This window comes from Tachyglossus aculeatus, chromosome 11 (genome assembly GCF_015852505.1).
Source record: "Tachyglossus aculeatus isolate mTacAcu1 chromosome 11, mTacAcu1.pri, whole genome shotgun sequence".
NCBI lineage: Eukaryota > Metazoa > Chordata > Mammalia > Monotremata > Tachyglossidae > Tachyglossus > Tachyglossus aculeatus.
In genome coordinates, this window is record NC_052076.1 from 21,119,276 (window position 1) to 21,140,569 (window position 21,294).

Consider the following 21,294-nt stretch of genomic DNA (forward strand, 5'->3'; position numbering starts at 1 on the left):
ATACTCTAGGCTGTAGGCTCCCCTTCAGCCTATAAAATCATTGTAGGCTGGGAACAAAGCTACCAACTGTTGTATTGTACGCTTCCAAGAACTTAATACCATGCTCTGCATACAGTAAGTGCTCAATAAATATCATTGATTAATTGATTGGTTGATCTCAGGTCACATCAATCTCTGGCATGCTGGGAAAGATGAAAGATGCATGCAGGGAACCCTGGGAAAGATGGAGGGCCCGAAGAAAGTCAGTTAAAAGATTGGTGTCATCTTGTTAATCCCGGATTCCCCAAAGGCCAGGTCTTCACTTTTTATCTCTCCCTCCAGGATATTTTTGTGATTCCAGCAGTGGTCCAGTGCAAGATTTCTGCCAGTATCCCCGTCTGCAAGGATTTTACTGTCCTGTGGGCACTCCACGAGGCACCCAGCACAGCTGTCTCCCCGGGACCTTTGGAGCTAGGGAGTTGTTGAGGAATATCACAGAATGCCAGAGGTGTCCAGCTGGAAAATACTGTGGATTTACTGGATTGACAGCTCCATCAGGTACAAAGAAAATGAGAAAGACCCAGGGCTTGGGCTGGGATTGGGTGGGATGGGTGGAACTGGATACAGAAAGCAGTGGGAGGAGAATGCATTAAACTAGCAATAACCAGAAAACAGGAAGGCTCAGCAAAAATGGGCTGCCACATTTTGTCAGATAATCAGATTATCTTCAGAGGCAACTCACCTCCACACTCTGAGATCAAATTGTCTATTCTCCTGCTTTCAGTCAGGACCCACCTAAACCATCCCAGGCAACTAAAGGTGGATTCAGATAAGAGCTTGATTTCTAGCAGCGCAAATGCTACCCCTGCCCTCTTGGAGCCCATAGTATGATTAAATGCCAGCAATGACCATGACAGGAAATTGGAATTAAATTCAAAGAAATCCATGGAAATCCTCAAGAGGAATGTATGGAGAGAAAATGAGTTTTCCCAGAGGTGGTGAGCTAGAGATGGAAATTCTGGCAAGAGGACCAACTATTGTTGTTGAAATGAAGTCAGTAATGGCAAGGAATGTGGGACTGAAACAATGGCCTCCCTCTAGGTGACTGTGCTGGAGGATACTGGTGCAAAGAAGGTGCCTTCGTGAGGGATCCAACAGACCAACGGGGTACTGGGCCTTCTCCGCCCACCAGGGCATTACTGCCTTCCAGGTATGATGAGGTTGATTGTAATTGTTCTGTTTCTCAAGAGATGGTAAGTCACCAACTGCATTCCTGCTAGGGGGAAGTGTAGAATTACATTAATTACAAGTTCCCAAAGGCTAGAAGCAGTGGGGGTTACAGGAAAGAACCCAGACCTGGGAGTCAGAGGAACCGTAACTGGGTTCTAATCATGGCTCTACCATTTGCCTGCTGTGTAGCTTCTCTGGACCTCAGATTCCTCACCTGTAAAATGGGGATTTGAAACCAGGCCTCCCTCCTACTTAGGCTATGAGCCCTATGGTGGACAGGGACTGTGCCTGGTCTGACTGTATTGTACTTCCTCCAGTGCGTAGTACAGTGCTTGGCACATATTAAGTGATTAACAAATACCATTACTATTATTACTATTCTTCTGCCAACCAGTCATTATCAAAAAGTATTTAATAAGCAAACCCATGGGTGCAGGGTCAGCTTTGGACAGTAATCAAGCAAAGCAGCCACCTCAGGGAGCCACCACCAGAGAGAGCAGATACAGGGATGGAATACAATTGGGAAAGCACCCAGCTTCCTTCTGCTTGTTGTAAGCAGTGCCTGGATGAAGAGGAATCTGGGAGGGGAATGCAGTGGTTCTGGAGCAAGGTACGTGACCTTGGGCAAATCACTTAAGTTCTGTGGTCTCTGTTTCCTCAACCATAAAATGGGATTCAATACTGGTTCTCCTCCTACTTGGACTGAGATCTCCATGTGGAACAGGGACTGTGCTGACCTGATTGTCTTGTATTTTCCCCAGCACTTAGCATTTATTATTATTGTCAACATCATCATCATTGGGTTGGGTAGTCAGGGGCTGTCCTAGAGAAGCAGTCTAGATTTGAGTGGTCTCCAGTGGGCATCCATGGAATGATGTATATGACCTCATTATGTTAGGCTGCAATATAATGATGTCCCACAGAAATGGAGGAGACAGTGAAATTTTCCCTGCCTCCGAGTGGCTGAGTGTTTGAAGCTGGCCCTGTGTGGGTGTGGCACTGGGCCAGGAATTCAGTCAAGTCCAACAAACAGGCCTCTCCCTCTCAGAGTAGAAGTAGGAGTGTCTTCCCTGCAAGCTCCATGTCACCCTTCCTCCTGTTGACTGCTTGAATTTGGTTGATCCAAGAGGCCCTGTGGAGATCCAGGGATCCTCTCTCCCTCCAGCTCATGGTGGACTGAAAGCTGGAAACTGTTCCCTTCCTGGATGGGAGGAATGAATGCCAATGGTGTTGTCTCTGCAGGAGCACCAACCCCAGTCCCATGCCCACCTGGCACCTGGTCCAGGGAAGGAACTGAGGCCTGAGCAAGCTGCCAGCCTTGTGTTGGAGGCCACTTCTGCAACAGCAGTGGCCTGGCCTCCCCATCTGGACTGTGTAACGCTGGATATGTAGAGAAGCAGTTTCTCTCCTCTTCCATCTGGGGTTTGGACAGGGAACTGGCATGCTGGGACCTTCCCATCAGCTGATAATATCTGTCCCCTTGAGCTCATGCTTTCCAAGAACTCTATCAATCCTTTAGTCAATAAATCACTTTTACCCTACTGTACTGTCCCAAGTGTTTACAGCTCTAGACACTGTAAATGCTCAATAAATAGGTAGGTGTTCAATGATATTTAATGAGAACCTTCTGAGTGTTAAGCACTGTCCCAAGCATTTGTTAGGGAAAAACTGACACACCACAAGTTCCCTGAACTAAAAGAGTTTACAGTTCCCAATGGTCTTTGGACAATATCTCTGGAGGATCATCCCTAGGTGGATGAAATAACTTGAAGGGCCTTGTATATATTTGCATGCAATTTGAATCTCCTTTTCACCCCTTGTCTTCTCTTCCTTTGAAGCCCAAGTCATCTTCCTCTTCCACCCACTCCAATTGCTAGTTGTAGTCGTTGGCCATCTCCTGGCCCTGACAGTTTTTCCCAGCAACTTGGACACCTTTCTCTCCTCCCCTCCTAAACTGATCCTTGGGGCCTCCACTTTCCACATGGATGCCCCCAATCACCCTCCAGCTGTCTACTTCTTCTTACACCTCAATTCCGACGACCTTCTGCTCCCATCCACCAATTTGGCCACATGCTGGATCTTATCATTTCAAGGCACAGTATAATCTCTAACCTCACCTTCTCTGAAGTACCCATTCTTTCACCACAGCATCTTAACCTGAAATCTAACGTTCATTCCCTCCTTGCCAAAAAACTAATCTCCCTCCCCACAGAGACCTCTTTAGATCCCTTACACTTGTCCCTAACTCTCATACTTTCATTCATTCATTCATTCAATCGTATTTATTGAGCGCTTACTGTGTGCAGAGCACTGTACTAAGCGCTTGGGAAGTACAAGTTGGCAACATATAGAGATGGTCCCTACCCAACAGTGGGCTCACAGTCTTGAAGGGGGAGACAGAGAAAAAAACAAAACATATTAACAAAATAAAATAGAATAAATATGTACAAATAAAATAAGTAGAGTAATAATTATGTAGAAACATATACATACATACAGGTGCTGTGGGGAGGGGAAGGAGGTAAGGTGGGGGGATGAGGGGGAGAGGAAGGAGGGGGCTCAGTCTGGGAAGGCCTCCTGGAGGAGGTGAGCTCTCAGTAGGGCTTTGAAGGGAGGAAGAGAGCTAGCTTGGCGGATGTGCGGAGGGATGTGCGGAGGATATAAAGCCCAAGGGGACATTTGGGCTCTAGACTAGGGCTGCAGGGAGAACACTAGAGATCATCCATCTGCCACTGCCTCCAGCAAAGCTCAGAAAGGAGATTGAGGCCAGATCCCAGGCAAGAGAATTAGAGGGTGGAGAAGGGGGCGAAGAGGCAGCTGCCACCTTTCACCACCTTCTCCCTGGACTGCTGTTCCTCTCCCGGGCCAAGCCCCATTGCTGGCTTCAGGAGACCAAGTCCAGTGGACCGGATCAAAGCACGCCACCACTACATCCTTTCCTCGCCCCCTGAGCCCTGCCATGGCATCTCTTCCCTTACTGACCCTCGCTAAAAACAGCTCCTCTTGTTTGGTAACATTGGGACTTTGGAGTCCGTGGGAGAAAGGGTAGAGGAGAGCCTGTCTCCTCTCTCCATTACCATGGGCTGGCTCTCTAACGTGTGCCTGTGTGTGCATGAGCGAGAGAGCAGCTGTGCGAAGGAGAATGGGGAAAGTGGAGGGAGAAAGAGGGTGGGAGGGAAGGAGAGAGGGGCTGGGAGGCTTCAATTTGATTGCACCGCCACAACAAAATACCACAGCGGCAGGATGAGGCAGGAAGGGGGAAATAAAAGGAGAGCGAACCGTTCTTAAAGAGGCAGAGCCAAGTGAGGTAGCTGAGAACAGAGGATCTGCCTTCCAGCCTCTTCCCCTTAAAGCAGGGCTGTGGAGATGGTCTGGATGGTATTTGTCCCCAGCTACTCCACTTCCCCCTCCTCCCCTAGCACCCTTTTCCCCCTGCCCCTCATCCCCCAAATGCATGAATAAATGAGTTTCTAACTGCAGTGCTCTCTGCTACCGGTCCTGATGGCTTCCAGGTTAGTGCTGGCTCCTGTGCCTTGTGCTGAAGCTTGTGGGTCTCTTTGTGCTTGCACTAACCTGCAACACCTATTTCCTCTCCAAAATTCTCCCTCAGAGAGATTGGAATGGTTGGTTTAGTGATCTGAGTCGATCCTCTAGTTCTGGGTCTGAAAGTCTGCTCCCAACATGGATTTGCATACCTCAGAAGGAAGATGGTTCCCAAATCCCACTGGGTGGCTTGAAACCTCTGCTCTTTCTCACCCCATTCTTCTAAACCTCCCCTCTGAAAACAAGAATACTTAATTATTAATGAGGGAATCTAATTACAGGCATCATAAACAAGCCATCAGGTTCAGAGACTCAGCAAGAGACATCTGAGCTTCTTATGTACTTTAGTTTCAGAATCTGCTTCCAGATTCTGGCAGGGGAAGTGGTTAAACTGATCCAATTTACTCCCTTACTTAACCAACTCTAGCCCCACCTTATCTTGGGGGTGATGCTGCTGGCAGCAAGGATCACACATCTGCCATCACCAGTGTAACGAATACCAGACTTTTTGGAGCCTCTAACTTGAAGACATTGGCATTAGATCAAAGACAGAAGAGGGAGGAAGAAAGGGAAAAGAAAAGCTTAATGGTAGTAGGGAAAACTTTAATTCCAGGATCTCCCTCAATCCAGCTGCTTCAATTGGAAGCTCACAGTTCCTCCTGACATAATAATAACGTAATAATAATAATAACAATTGTGTTTGTTAAGCACTTGTTCTGTGCCAAGAACTATATCAGATACAAGATAATCAGGTCGGACATAATGCCTTTCCCAGTGGGGCTCATAGTCTAGGGAGTATTTAACCACATTTTTCAGATGAGGAAACTGAGGCACAGAGAAGTTAAACCCAGATTAGAATCTAGGTTCCCTGACTCCCAGTGACTCTAGACTGAAAGGTCATTGTGGGTAGGGAATTTGTCTGTTATACTGTTAAATTGTGCTCTCCCGAATGCTTAGTACAGTGCTCTGCACATAGTAAGTGCTCAATAAAAACAATTGACTGACTGACAGTGATTCCAAGCCCTTTGTCCAACACTATACGTTCCACCAAAGATGTTCACAGAGAGATGTAATTCACCACACTCTGCCCAATTATCCTCCCTCAGAGATGACTCCATAGCTTGAGTATAAATCTTTTTTTACTGAAAGCACTTCTCAGTTGAGATTTGACCTCACAAGAGGACCCTCCTATCACAGGAAAGCATAATTGATAAAACTTCTTTCAACATTTAAAACAACACTTAAGTGGGCATAATAAACTATAATAATAAATAACCTGTTTTCACTAGAGGCCCCAAAGTTATTTTAATCAAAGAAGCAGTAGCTTATTCAGAAAAACCGAAATTACCATTGTTTACCAAAGATTCTTGGGCCAAGCTTCACAGGGTGTTCAGAGAAGACACAGTAATGATGTTTGAGTAGTTGTCCTTCTCGAAGATTGCAACTGATAATGATAAGGTCTTATGCAAATGCGCAAGGTTTTTTATGGCATTTCTTCAGCTTTTACTATATGCCAAACACAGTATTAAGCACTGAGGTAGATACAAGCTAATCAAATTGGACACAGTCCATATCCCACTTGGGACTCACAGTATTAATCCCCATTTTACAGATGGGATAACCGAGACACAGTGTAATAATAATAATAATGATGGCATTTATTAAGCACTTACTATGTGCAAAGTACTGTTCTAAAGTGACTTGCCACGTAGCAGACAAGTGGTGAAGGCAGGATTAGAACCCCGATCCTTCTGACTCCCAGGCTTGTGCACTATCCATTAGGCAACACTGAGACTTTCACAATCCCTATTTTTGTTTGTTTTTAATGGTATTTGTTAAGAGCTTCCTATTTGTCGAGCACTATTCTAAGCACTAGGATAGATACAAATCAAGTATGTCAGACACAGGCCCTGTCTCACATGGGACTCACAGTCCACATTCGAGGGCTGTGGCAGTTACTGAATATAAAACCCTCAAATGGCACTCACACACTGCAACACCTGCAACACTGGCTGCCCATCCACCTCCACATCAAACAGCAACTCTCCAACACTGGCTTTAAAGTACTCAGTTACCTTGACCCCTCCTACCTCATCTTGCTACTCTCCTACTACAACCCAGCTGCGCACACTTCACTGCTGTAATGCTAACCTTCTCATTGTACCTCAATCTCATCTATCTTGCCACCAATCTCTTGCCCACATCCTGCCTCTGGCCTTTCTGAAGGCATATCTCCACCAAGAGGCCTTCCCTGATTAAGCCTTCCTTTCCTCTTCTCCCACTTCTTTTCTTCATCAACCTGACTTGCTCCCTTCATTCACCCCACATGCAGTCCCACATCACTTTTGTACATATCTGTAATTTATTTATATTAATGTCTGTCTCCCCCTCTGGACTGTAACTTGTGGGTAGGAAGTGTGTCTATTTATTGTTATATTGTATTCTCCCACGCAGTGCTCTGCACACAGTAAGCACTCAGTAAAACAATTGACTGACTGAAATGTGGTTCTTATTAGTCATTCATTCATTCTATCATATCTATTGAGCACTTACTGTATGCAGAGAACTGTACTAAGCACTTGGGGAAGTACAATACAGCAATAAACAGACACATTCCCTGCCCATAATGAGCTTAGAGTCTACAGCTGGGAGACAGACATCAATACAAATCAATAAATTACAGGTATGTACATAAGTGCTGTGGTGCTGGGAGCAGGGAAGAACAAAGGTCAGGGTGATGCAGCAGAGAGTGGGAGAAGAGGAAAGAGAGGACCTAGTCAGGGAAGGCCTCCTGGAGATGTGTCTCCAATAAGGCTTTGAAAGGTGGGGAGAGTCAGATTTCATTCATTCATTCATTCAACCATATTTATTGAGTACTTACTGTGTGCCGAACACTTTACTAAGTGCTTGGAAAGTACTATTTGGCATCAAGTAAAGACAAATTCTACCCAACAATGGGCTCAGATTTGAGGAGGTAGGGCATTCCAGGCCAGAGGAAGGACATATTAAATTTGCTGAACCAATTTACTGAACCAGTTTGAATCGTTTGGTTTTAGACTGAGCCCGTTTCTAGACTGTGAGCCTGTTCCTACACTGTGAGCCTTTTGTTGGGTAGGGACCGTCTCTATATGTTGCCGACTTGTACTTCCCAAGCGCTTAGTACAGTGCTCTGCACACGGTAAGCGCTCAATAAATACGAGTGAATGAATGAATGAACTCTGATGAACTCTGGATGACATCATTATGTTACACTGTGGGCCTGGTGTACCACAAGGAATATCACATGCATCTCAGTATGTGGTACCTCTAAGGACTATTAATAGCCACAAAATCCCCAGAACGTACCTGATGGACAAATTTTATGTCCTCCATCTCCCTCCATGGAGAAATAGTAGTGAGGGCAAATGACACAGATGGTGCAGTTGGGGTTGAACTCCAGTCCCCCAGGGCAAAGCTGGAAGGTAACAAGGAAGGGAGATGGTGAGAGAGGCAGTTTGAATCTGGCCAAGACTGCAACAAGCCAGGAGACTTTTCTGATCTGAATCTGTAGGAGGTAAACCCAATCTTGGTTTCCAAGTCAAGGATGGTAGAAAACAACCTGTGAAGATCAGGCTAATGCTTTCATAGCTTAACACAGCTAACCCCACTCTACAAAAGATGCAGTAATAATGATAGTAATAGTAGCATTTGTTAAATGGGGAGTCCTACTACTCTGACTACGAGTCTCATGTAGGTCAGGGTCTCTGTCCAACCTGTTTATCTTGAATCTACTACAGTGCTTGGTACAGTGTTAGACACAAATGCTTAAATAATTGAAAATGGGAGAAGCGCATTTTTAAGTATTTACAAGTCCTCCTGTCAGCCCACCTTTCTTCCACCCCATCTTCAATTCACCATGAAGGTTGCTTCCAATCCAAACGCCCCACGTGATTAGCCTGGGTCCACTCTCTGTAGCTGTCCTCTATGATAGGGGCAACAGGGGAGGCTGCAAGTCTCCCAGCCTCCATTTTGCCCTAAGAATGGACAGAGTGGCGGCTTTGGGAGAAATATGCCAGACATAGTCAATAGGAAGGCCATTTTCTTCCCCACCTACCCTTCTTCCACGCACCCCACCTTCAACTAACCACTAGAGCCACCTTTGATCCATGTGCCCAACACACTCCACTTGGGCCCCTTACTACTACTAATGGCATTTGTTAAGCACTCACTATATGCAAAGCACTGTTCTAAATGCTTGGGGTGGATACAAGCTGATCGGGTTGTCCCATGGGGGCCTCACAGTCTTAATCCCCATTTTACAGATGAGGTAACTGTGACTTGCCCAAAGTCACACAGCTGACAAGTGGCGGAACAGGGATTAGAACCCATGAACTCTGGCACCCAAGCCCATGCTCTTTCCACTGAGCCTCGCTGCCTCTAGAGCTGATCCCCACAATGGAGGCAGCAAAGTGCCCACAATCCTCCTAGCCTCCGTCTTGCCCCAGAAGTGGGGTGGAGAGGTGGCTTCTGGAGAGATATGAAAAACAATCAAAAGGAGGACAGCTTACCATTAATTAATTCCTGTATAATTGAAAATGGGAGAAGAATTTAAGTATTTAAGTAGTCATATGTTCCTTCCCCACCTGCCCTTCCTCCAAGCATCCAATCTTCAATTCACTGCTGGGGCCACCCCTGAACAATTCTCCCCACAAAGTTGGCCTGGATCCCTTCCTCTAGAGCTAATCCCCAAGGAGGGGGCAACAGGAGAGACCACAAATACCCCAGCCTCCATCTTGCCCAGGAGCAGGATAGGTAGGTGGCTCAAGGAGAGATAACAAAAAATAATTAAGAGAGTTTCTCTCCCAGGGATCTGGAACATATGTGGAATGTGTCATTTGGCTGGCTCCAGAAGTGGAGAGCAGATCAGGGGGTGAGCACCAGGCAGGTATCAGACTGCATTGTATGACTGGCAGATGTTAGTCATGAGGGACATAGCACCATGTTGGCTCGTAATTCAACCCTTCCTACTAAAGATTCGTAAAATTGATAGGATGCCCAGAAGCATTTTTAATCCAACCAAAGGCCTAATACAAATCTCTTCCTCACTATAGCAGGGCCCCTAGAAATGCTTTAGTGAAAAGAGTTGGTTGATAATTTCCTGTTGTCTTAGTTGAAAACAAGGCTGGAAATATTTGTGTCACTAAGAACCTCATGGGTTCAGGATTTTTTGTGGAAAAGGACCTTGGTTTTGCTCTAGGTTGACTTAGTCCGTGGGTTATCAGGTGGGGTGGAGGCTGAGGGGCTTAACAAACCAACTCAAAGACAATTTGTTCTAGTTTCAGTCTGCCATTCACCTTGCTGTGTGACTTTGCAAGTCACTTAATCTTTCTTTGACTCCGTTTCATGTCTATAGAACAGGAAAATTACCCAGTAACTGCAATTCTCAATAAGACTGTGGATTTCCTACACAGAATCAGACAATTCTCAACCTGGAAGTGGCATTTCAAAGTCCAACCCCTGCTTCCAGACAGACTCGCACCTGTCCCACCTGTCCCTAAGTAGGTGGGATTATTATTCTTAAAGGCGCCTATGGAAGGAAGTTGGTTTCTCCATCATTAACCTGGTCTTGGATTTAAGAATCAATGTTGTGCAAAATTCTTCTTGTTCTCTTGGTAAGCAACTGATGATCAATCTCGTGCTCATGATCTTGGAGTGCTTTGGTAGAAAAGCAGTTTGTCAACCCAAGGAAATAATCACAACACTATTTTTATCCTTTGTGAAGACATCAGTTACCCTTCCTGCTGATACATTTGTTAGGAAGGCATCATATAAATTCAGGCTATAGTTATTTAGCATGTCATATTTGAGGAAGACAGTCTTTATTATAATGCTCATAGCTGTAAAAAAATGGGGGTCACAAACCCCTCTCATTTCAGCACTTTTTGTAGGAGGGAGAGGATTGGAGGGCAGCAGGAGACAGGAGTCTAGACTTCTGCTCTGACCTTGTGGCATGTCCTGATTTGCCCCTCCCTCCACCTCCCTCTCCAGTCTTCCCCCTGTGTGGCTTGCTTTTCTGAAAGTAAAGGCAGCTGCAGAGATGGGGTGCGGGAGGAAGACAAGTGGTGGGGTGTCCTCCTCTCCCTTCCCCCAGATATAGTGACACCTACAGGCTCTATTCACTACTTTCCCCAACCATTGAGTCAACAGGATGCTTCCTGGAGGCATTGAGATGAAGAGCTAAGGACAGGGTGGTGATTGGCAGCTGGCTGTGACAATCACTGCTCCTGCAGGTGGGCTAACCTAAAGGAATAGGAAGGTAGCTGAGGCACTGAGGATTTTAAAGGCACTCAGGAGAATGAATGTATATGTTGCCAACTTGTCCTTCCCAAGCACTTAGTACAGTGCTCTGCACACAGTAAGTGCTTAATAAATACGATTGAATGAATGAATGAATGCTCTTCTGTTATGCTACTTCATTCCCTGAAAATTAAAGGGCAACCTCCCCTTTAAGAAACACACAAGGTGCCATGTGCTCCCTTGTGACCTCCGTTTTTTAAAAGCACCATTTACATAATACCCTAAGCAGTGGTTACGTTGGTCCAGTCAAAAGGAGGTACAATTTTGGCATAGACCCAAGTCACGGGAGGCCAAATCACCAAGGCCCTGGACTGAAGATCTTCATGCTCCTGGGTTAATCTGGCCCTGACCTCACTTGATCCCTTGTACTCCCACTTCAAGCAGTGATGGATGCTTAGTGGATATCTAAAGCACCTGCTCTTTTAGTCATCCGCTCCTTTAGTTTATTAGGGTCATTTGCTTTACTGAATAATAAAGAACAAATCATTTTGGTCATCCGTGATAAACAGGTTTAAACTCTAGTATGAGGAATTTGGGTTGAGAGTGAGGGTCATTATACACTAGAAGAGATAATAACAATAATAATAACAATAATAATGGTATTTGTTGAGCACTTACTATGTGCAAACCACTGTTCTAAGAGCTGGGGAGTTTTCAAGGTGATCAGCTTGTCCCACGGGGGGCTCACAGTATCAATCCCCAGTTTTACAGATGAGGTAACTGAGGCATAGAGAAGTTAAGTGACTTGGCCAAAGTCACACAGCTGACAGTTGCTGGAGCTGGAATTTGAACCCATGACCTCTGACTCCAAAGCCCATGCTCTTTCCACTGAGCCAAGCTGCTTCTCGGGAAGTTGTGAATTCTCCTCCAAATATTATCACCAAGATAAATCTCATTAATATTGAGAGGGGACTGATTAGGAGTGGTCCCAGGAAGAAGGCTGGATGAGTATTCTATGGTTCTCATCACACACGTAATGGTTTACTCAGGTACTTCCTGGACTTCATTGGAGTACCAGCTGTACTTTTCTGATTACTTATTCAGTCAGTTGTATTTAATTGAGTGCTTACTGTGTGCCGAGCAGTGTACTAAGCACTTGGGAGACTACAGTACAACAATAAACAGACACATACCCAGTTCACCACAAGCTTACAGTCTAGAGGGGGAGCTTACAGTCTAGAGGGGGAGCTTACAGTCTAGATGGGCATGTGTAGTTAATTGGACACTCTCCACACTATACCTGGGCAGACTGATGACTCATTTCCCGGCTACTATGCAAACTATTCAAGCCGCTGCCCGGGTCGTCTTTGTCCAGAAACGCTCTGGGCATGTTTCTCCCCTCCTCAAAAATCTCCAGTGGCTACCAATCAACCTATGCATCAGCCAAAAACTCCTCCCCTTCGCCTTCAAGGCTCTCCATCACCTTGCCCCCTCCTACCTCACCTCCCTTCTCTCCTTCTACAGCCCAGCCCACACCCTCAGCTCCTCTGCCACTAATCTCCCCACCGTGCCTCGTTCTCGCCTGTCCCGCCGTCGACCCCGGGCCCACATCATCCCCCTGGCCTGGCATGCCCTCCGCCAAGCTAGCTCTCTTCCTCCCTTCAAAGCCCTACTGAGAGCTCACCTCCTCCAGGAGGCCTTCCCAGACTGAGCCGTCTCCTTTCTCTCTCCCACTTCCCCCACCCCCTCCCCCCACCTTACCTCCTTCCCTCCCCACAGCACCTGTATATATGTATATGTGTTTGGATGCATTTATTACTATTACTCTATTTTATTTGTACATATTTATTCTATTAATTTTATTTTGTTAATATGTTTTGTTTTGCTCTCTGTCTCCCCCTTCTAGACTGTGAGCCCACTGTTAGGTAGGGACCGTCTCTATATGTTGCCAACTTGTACTTCCCAAGTGCTTAGTACAGTGCTCTGCACACAGTAAGCGCTCAATAAATACAATTGAATGAATGAATGAATGAATGAATGAATGAATGAATGAATCATAGGCAAAGCCTATCTGTAACCTGATGTCACGTTATGGCAAGACTGCAGTGGAGAGCACAAAAGAGTAAATGGTCTGAAAAATAGAGCCTGTGTCTCCCTTCCTTCTCACAGAATGGCCTAGTGGGAAAAGCCCAGGCCTGGAATTCAGGAGAACTGTGCTCTATCCCTGACTCCACCACTTTTGTTGTGAGATCCTGGGTAAGTTATTTAGCATCTCTCTGCCTCAGTTTCCCCATTGGTAAACTGGGAATGAAATAACTGATTTCCTTATCCATTAAACTGTGAACACTGTGTAGGGCAGGGATCATTTTCCATCTACTTATATTGTATCTATCCCAGTGCTTAATATAGTACTTTACACACAGTAAGTGCTTAGCAAATGCCACTGTTATTATTATTAGTCTCCGCCTCCAATTCTCTTCACCTGCTCTAAAGGGCTGCGACTGGACTCTGAATAATAATAATAATAATAGTATTTGTTAAGCACTTTGTGCCAAGCACTATTCTAAGCACTTGAGTACTCTAAGCACAAGGTAATCAGGTTGTCTCACGTGGGGCTCACAGTCTTAATACCCATTTTACAGAGGAGGTAACTGAGGCACAGAGAAGTTAAGTTAAGCCCAAAGTCACACAGCTGAAAAGTGGCAGAGCCGGGATTAGAACGCACAACCTATGAACCCACAACCTCTGACTCCCAAGCCTGTGCCCTTTCCACTAAGCCACGCTGCTTCTCTGCTACTCTGAAAAGTCTCTACCCCATCCAAATTTGCCCTCCTCCCTTCATCCTGCCCCACATGCCTGTTTGACAAGGTAGAAGGAGAAATGGGGCTGACATTTAATTTGACATTTAAATTAAATTAATTTAATGTCTCTCACACTAGGTTACCTGCCATTCTTCTCTCTATACCTCAGAGATTCTAATTTTTTTTCATTTGGTAAATCTCTTGAGGTATCCCATGACCTTCCAAGGCCTCCATGCCTTCATCACAGTAGACCAATATACTCATTTCATTCCTCTAATGCCAAACTACTCATTTTACCTCAATCTTATCTATATTGCCATCAACCCCTTCCCCTTGTCCTTCCTACCTCTGATCTGAAACTCCCTCCCACTTCATATGCACCAGAAAGTCACTCTCCCCTCCTTTAAAGCCTTATTAAAATCACATCTCCTTCGAAAGGCCTTCCCTGACTAAGCCTTCACTTTCTCTACTCCCTCTGCCTTCTGTGTCGCCCTTGCACTTGGATTTGCACCTTTTATTCACCCCATTCTTCACCCAACAGAATGAAGAATGAAGATGTACATATCTGTCTTTTATTTTAATGCCTGTCTCCCCCTATAGACACTGTGGGCAGGAAACAAATTGATGCCTTTAACACCACCCTCTCCAATGAACTCAGCTCCCTGATTCCCCTGTCCCTCTGTTGATCTTGTGCCATTAACCTGCAATCCTGGTTCACCTCCACAGAACGCTTCCTCTGCTACTGTGCTCAAGCTGCAGAGCACTGGTGGAAATCCAGACACCTGGCTGATCTCCTCTAACCCAACAACAATACATCTCCATTCTTATTTTCTCCCACAACCACTGACCTCACCAACTGTTCCAGAAGTTTAACCACCTCCTCGCCCATCTCCCTGCCCCCACCCATTTCTTTCCCTTAATGACCTGGCCACGGAGTTTATTCATGAAATTTAAACTATAAATCATGATTTCCCTAAAATTCCCCCCCCTCCTCTCAATCAATCAATCAATCAATCAATGTTACTTATTGAGTAATAATCACGTGCACAGCACTATATGCTTGGAAGAGTACAATATTAGTACAAGTTAGCAAACATGGCCCTGCCCACAGTGAGCTTGCAGTCTAATGGAGGAGGGACCCCCTCTCCTCCTTCTCCTTCTCTGACTCTTCATTCTTTTCTGGCAGTATCTCGAAAGGAGATTTATCACCATCTCACAAAATCTACTCCATCTGCAACTCTGGCACCATCCCTTCATACCTATCAAAACACTTGCCTCCTCTGTTTTTCCCTCCCTCACCACCATTTTAACTCATTCTTGTCTTCCCACCCAAACCCTGTCCTCCCCCTCACTTTCCCATCACTGTAGATGGCAAAAACATTCAGACCACGTTTCCCCACTCCCCAAGAAACTCCAGGGGTTGCCCATCCAACTCTGCATCAAGCAAAAACTCCTCACCATTGGCTTTAAAACACTTTATCACCTTGCTCCCTCATACCTCACCTCACTACTTTCCTTCTACAATCCAGCCCACACACTTCGTTCCTCTAATGCTAACCTTCTCACTACACCTCGATCTAGTCTATATCACCACCAACCTCTTGCTCACATCCTACCTCTGGCCTGGAATGCCCTCCCTCTTCATTTCAGACTGATAATTGTTCTCCCCCATTTCAAAACCTTATTACCTTATTGAAGATACATTCCTCCAAGAAGTTTTCCCTGAAGAAGCCCTCCTCTCTTTTTCTCCCACTCCCTTCTCTGCCACTCTTCCTTGCTCCTTCGTTCATCCTCCCTCCCATCCCCACAGCACATATGTATACAACTGCATAGTTCTATAATTTATTTATTTATGTTAATATCTGTCTCCCCCTCTAGGTTGTGAGCTCGTTGTGGGCAGGAATGTGTCTGTTACTGTAGTACACTGCTTTGCTCAGAGTAAGTGCTCAGTAAATATGTAAGCGCTCAGAAAAATCATATTTCCTGTCTCACAAGCCCATAATCTTGGTGTTATCCTTGACTCCTTTCTCTTATTCAACCCCTATATTCAATCCATCACTAAATCCTGTCAGTCCCACCTTCACAACATCGCTAAAATTTGTTCTTTCCTCTCCCTCCGTGGCATAGGAGTCAGAAGGTCATAGGCTGTAGTCCTGGCTCTGCCACCTGTCTGCTATGTGACCTTGGGCAAGTCACTTTGTTTTTTTGTGCCTCAGTTACCTCATCTGTAAAACGGGGATTGAGACTGTGAGCCCCATATGGGACAGAGACTGTGCCCAACCTGATTAACTTGAATCTACCCCAGCACTTAGTACAGTGCCTGGACCATAGTAAGCACTTAATAAATACTATGTTTTATCCGAACTGCTGCCACATAAATACAGTCACTTATCCTATCCCACCTGGATTACTGCATCAGCCTTCCTGTTGACCTCCCAGCCTACTGATTCTCCCCACTCCAGTCTATATTTCACTCTGCTGCCCAGATCATTTTTCTACAAAAACGTTCAGGACACGTCATCCCGCTCCTCAAAAAGCTCCACTGGTTGCTGATCTGCACCAAATAAAAACTTCTCACCATTGGCTTTAAAGCACTCCACCCTCTTGCCCCTCCTACCTCACCTTGCTACTCTCCTTCTACAACCCAGGCCCCATACTTCATTCCTCTAATACTAACCTTCTCACTGTGCCTCAATCTCGCCTAGCTCGCCACTGACCCCTAGCCCATATTCTTCCTCTGGCCTGGAATGCCCTACCTCCTCAAATCTGACATACAATTACTCTTCCCCCTTCAAAGCCTTATTGAAGGCAAATCTCCTCCAAGAGGCCTTCCCTGACTAAGGCCCCCTTTCCTCTTCTCCCACTTCCTTCTGCATCTTCCTGACTTGCTCCCTTTGTTCTTCCCCCATCCCAGCCCCAGAGCACTCATGTACATGCCTGAAATTTTATTTGTATTGATGTATGTCTCCCCCACTCTAGATGGAAAGCTCATTTTGGGCAGGGAATGTGTCTCTTTACTGTTGTACTGTACAGTGCTCTGTACACAGTAAGGGCTCAATAAATATAATTGAATGAATGAATGAATTTTCCAATGGCTTCTTCTCAATGCTTTCAGATATACTCATGTGTCCCTACCCTAAAAGAAAAACCCTTCCTGGACTCCCTCCAGTTATCACCCCATCTCCTTCCTACCGTTCATGCCCAAACTCCTTGAGAGAGATGTTTACACCTGCTGTCTCCACTTCCTGTCCTCCAATTCTTTCCTTGACCCCCTCCAAACTGGTTTCCACCCCCTTCACTCTTTCTAAAGTCACCAGTGACCTTCTTGCCAAAACTGACAACCTCTACTGCTTCCTAATCTTCCTTGGCCTCTTAGCTGTCTTTGGCACTGAGGACCACCCCTTCTCCTGGAAACATTATCTAATCTGGGCTGCAGTGGCATTGTCCTCTCCTGGTTTTCCTTGTCTCTCTTGGACCACTCTTTCTCAGGCTCTTTTGTGGGCTTTTCCTCTGCCTTCCACCCACTAACTGTAGGAGTTCTTGAAGGTGCTCAATTCTGGGGCCCCTTCTGTTATCCATCCGTTAAACGCTTAGTACACAGTAAGCTCTGCACACAGTAAGTGCTCAATAAATACGATTGAATGAATGAATCCATCTACACCCACTCCCTTGGAGAACTCAATTACTGTTATGGCTTCAACTCAACTCCACATGTCCAGAACTGATCTCTCTCCTCTGCAGTTTCATATTACCTCCTACCTTCAGGACATTTCTACTTGGATGTCCCCCTGTCACCTCAAACTAATTCATTCATTCATTCAATCAATCGTATTTATTGAGCGCTTATTGTGTGCAGAGCACTGTACTAAGCGCTTGGGAAGTACAAGTTGGCAACATACAGAGATGGTCCCTACCCAACAATGGGCTCACATCATACCTGAAACACAACTCTCATCTTCCCACCTAAATCATGTCCTTCCCCTTTCCTGTAACTGTAGGCAACAACACCATCCTCCCTATTTCACAAGCGTATAACCTTGTCATTATCCTCTACTTATCTCTCTTATTCATTCCACATATTTAGTCGGTCACCAAATCCTGTCAGTTCAGGCTTCATAACACTGCTAAAATCCACGATTTCCTCCCCATCCAAACTGTCATTATTTTGGTCAAACTACTTATTGTTATCCTTCCTCGACTATGACGTCACCCTCCTTGCTGACCTCTTTGCCTCTTGTCTCTCCTCACCCCAGTCCTTACACCACTCTGCTTCCTGGATCATTTTTCTAAAAAACATTCAGTCCACATCTCCCTACTCTTCAGGAACCTCTAGTGGTTACCCATCCACCTCCACATCAAACAGAAACTCCTTACAATTGGATTTAAAGAACTTAATCAGCTCATTCCCTCCTACTTTACCTCACTGATTTCCTACTACAATCCAATCAGCATACTTCATTCCTCCAACTGCCAACTTACTCACTGTACCTCTATCTTGTCTATCTCACCACCTTGCTCACATTCTGCCTCTAGCCTGGAAAGCCCTCTTCCTTCTTCTGGAAACATTTTCCAACCTCAGCTTCACTGACACTGTCCTCTCCTGGTTCTCTGGTCAATCATTAGCAGTCGCTTTCATAATAATAATAATGATGATGATGGCATTTGTTAAGCACTTGCTATGTGCAAAGCACTGTTCTAAGCACTGGGGAGGATACAAGGTGATCAGGTTGTCCCACGTGGGGCTCACAGTCTTAATCCCCATAACTGAGGCACAGAGAAGTTGTGACTTGCCCAAAGTCATATAGCTGACAATTGGTGGAGCCAGGATTTGAACCTCTGGGACCTCTGACTTCCAAGCCCGTGCTCTTTCCACTGAGCCATGTGGATTCCTCCTCTTCCTCCCACCCCCTAACTGTGGGGGTCCCTCAAGATTCAGTTCTGGGTTCCCTTCTATTCTCCATCTACACCTCCTTTGGAAGTTTTCTCCTTTGGAAAGCTTATTTGCTCACATGGCTTCAACTACCTCCTCTATGTGGATGATTCCCAAATATACATCTGTAGCCCTGATCTCTCTCCCTCTCTGCAGTCTCACATTTCTTCCTGACTTCAAGACATCTCCTCAAACTTAACATATGTAAAACAGAACTCCTTATCTTCCTGCCCAAACCCCATCCTGCCTCAGATTTTCCTATCACTGTAGATGGCACAAGCCTATAACTTTGGTGTTATCCTTGACTCCTCTCTCTCTCATTCAACCCACGTAGTCAATCCATAATTAAATCCTGTCTTTCAACTTTCACAATATCACTAAAATCCGCCCTTTTTCCTCCATCCAAACTACTGCCTAATCCAGTCACTTATCCTACCCCTCCTTGACTACTGTATCAGCCTCTCTGCTGACCTCCCTGCCTCCTGTCTCACCCCAGTCCAGCCCATATTTCACACTGCTGCTCAGATAATTTTTCTATAGAAATGTATCTACCCCATTGCTTAGTGCAGTGCCTGGCACATAGTAAATGCTTAACAAATACCACAATTATTATTAGAGATGAGTGCTAAGGAGGATATAGATAAGTTCCTAAATGTTAGAGTTGACAGGAGGAATGACATGGTTCAGTGTCACTCCTCAAGGACCTCTAGTGGTTGACCATCCACCTCCACATCAAACAGAAACTCCCTACCATCGGCTTCAAAGTACTCAATCACCTTGCCCCCTCCTACCTCACCTCACCTCCTACTACAACCCAGCCTACACACTAAGCTCCTGTATTGCTAACCTTCTCACTGTGCCTTGATCTCGCTTATTTGCCACCAACTTCTCACCCACGTCCTTCCTTTGGCCTGGAACACCCTACCTCCTCAAATTTGACAGGTAATTACTCTCCCCCCCTTCTAGCCTTATTGAAGGCACATCTCCTGAAGGCCTTCCCTGACTAAGCCTTCCTTTCCTCTTCTCCCACTCCTTTCTGTGTCACCTTGACTTGCTCCCTTTATTCATCCCCCCTCCCAGCCCCACAGCACTTATGTACATATCTGTAATTTTATTTATTTTATTTATTCATATAAATGTCTGCCTCCCCCTCTAGACTGTAAGCTCACTGTGGGCAGGGAATGTGTTTGGTTATTGTTACATTGTACTCTCCCAAGTGCTTAGTATAGTGTTCTGCACATAGTAAGTGCTCACTAAATATGACTGACTGACTAACTGTATGACAGACCACTACTCTACCCACCTTCAAAACCTTATTAAAAACATATCACCTCTAAAATGTTTTATCTATATTAATGTCTTCCTTTCTAAACTGTGGGCAGGGGAATGTGTCTACCATCTTTGTTGTATCATACTTTCCCAAGCTCTTAATACACACAGTAAGTACTCAGTAAGTAGCACTGACTGAATGATTGACTGATGAGTGTCTATCATGGGTTACCAGAGGGAAACCCACAGACAATCACTCTGTAGATCACTTTACAATCACTTGAAGGCATATCTCCTCCCAAAGGCCTTCTCTGACTTGGTGTTCATTTCCTCTTCTCCTGGTCCCTTCCACATTCATTCATTCAGTCATATTTATTGAGCGCTTACTGTGTGCAGAACACTGTACTTAGCACCACATTACCATTGCACTTGGATTTGCATCCTTTATTCACCTCAGCCGCACTGTACATATGAACATATCCATAATTTATTTATTTATGTTAATTTCTGTCTCCCCCCTAACCTGAAAGCTCATTTTGAGCAGGGAATGTGTCTGTTTATTGTCATTCTTGTACTCCCTGCACATAGTAAATGCTCAATAAATATGATTGATTGATTGATTGATTGAAAGCTAAGTATGTAGAGTGGAAAGTTAGTCCATCTCTAATGATGAGGGTGGATATCCAGGAGAGACATTTTGGGCAGTAGATTTTAGGTTCCTCAAGGAGAGGGATTAGACATTAACATTTATATTTATTATATGTTTCTAAGTAGAGTGCTTTGCACACTGTAGGCTTTAATAAAAACTGATGAATGAATGAATGGGTGAATGAAGTCAACCATAGTATCATTCCTCTTAGCATCATGTGGTAGACAGAATCCTGGCTTCCATGGACCATTAGTCTGATCAGTGTTCATTATTATTATTATTATTATTATTATTATTAACATCATCATTACTTTTAGGCTTTCATAATTGAAACTGATGTCACTAATGGTGACATTAGGAGAGTGTCAACATGGTACTATAACTGTAAGATTTGAGAAAAACGTGCATTGTTTTTTCAGTAGAAGTAGTAGTAGTAGTAGTAGTAGTAGTAGTAGTAGTAGTAGTAGTAGTAGTAGTAGTAGTAGTAGTTATGAGTTGCATTAAGCTACCCACAGTCTTTGCCCAGATCCCCAGTAACCAACAACATACATGGCAAGATAGTTGGGGTAAGGGTGTAGTCTATTTCCATGGAAAAGAATTTCTCTTTGTAATCTCCT

General features: G+C 45.0%; 1 protein-coding gene across 3 annotated transcripts in view; it reads left to right on the forward strand.

The window, feature by feature from the left end:
- Positions 1-21,294, forward strand: part of LOC119935193 (sushi, von Willebrand factor type A, EGF and pentraxin domain-containing protein 1-like) — a 99,252-nt gene that overhangs the window by 53,621 nt on the left and 24,337 nt on the right. For 2 of the 3 annotated variants that reach the window (XM_038754848.1, XM_038754849.1), the window contains exons 10-11: positions 322-537; positions 1,081-1,189. In XM_038754848.1, coding sequence (XP_038610776.1) covers positions 322-537; positions 1,081-1,189 — 325 coding nt within the window. Of the gene's footprint in view, positions 1-321; positions 538-1,080; positions 1,190-2,451; positions 2,746-21,294 lie in introns of those variants that run through there. The other variant, XM_038754850.1, reaches the window with a different exon arrangement.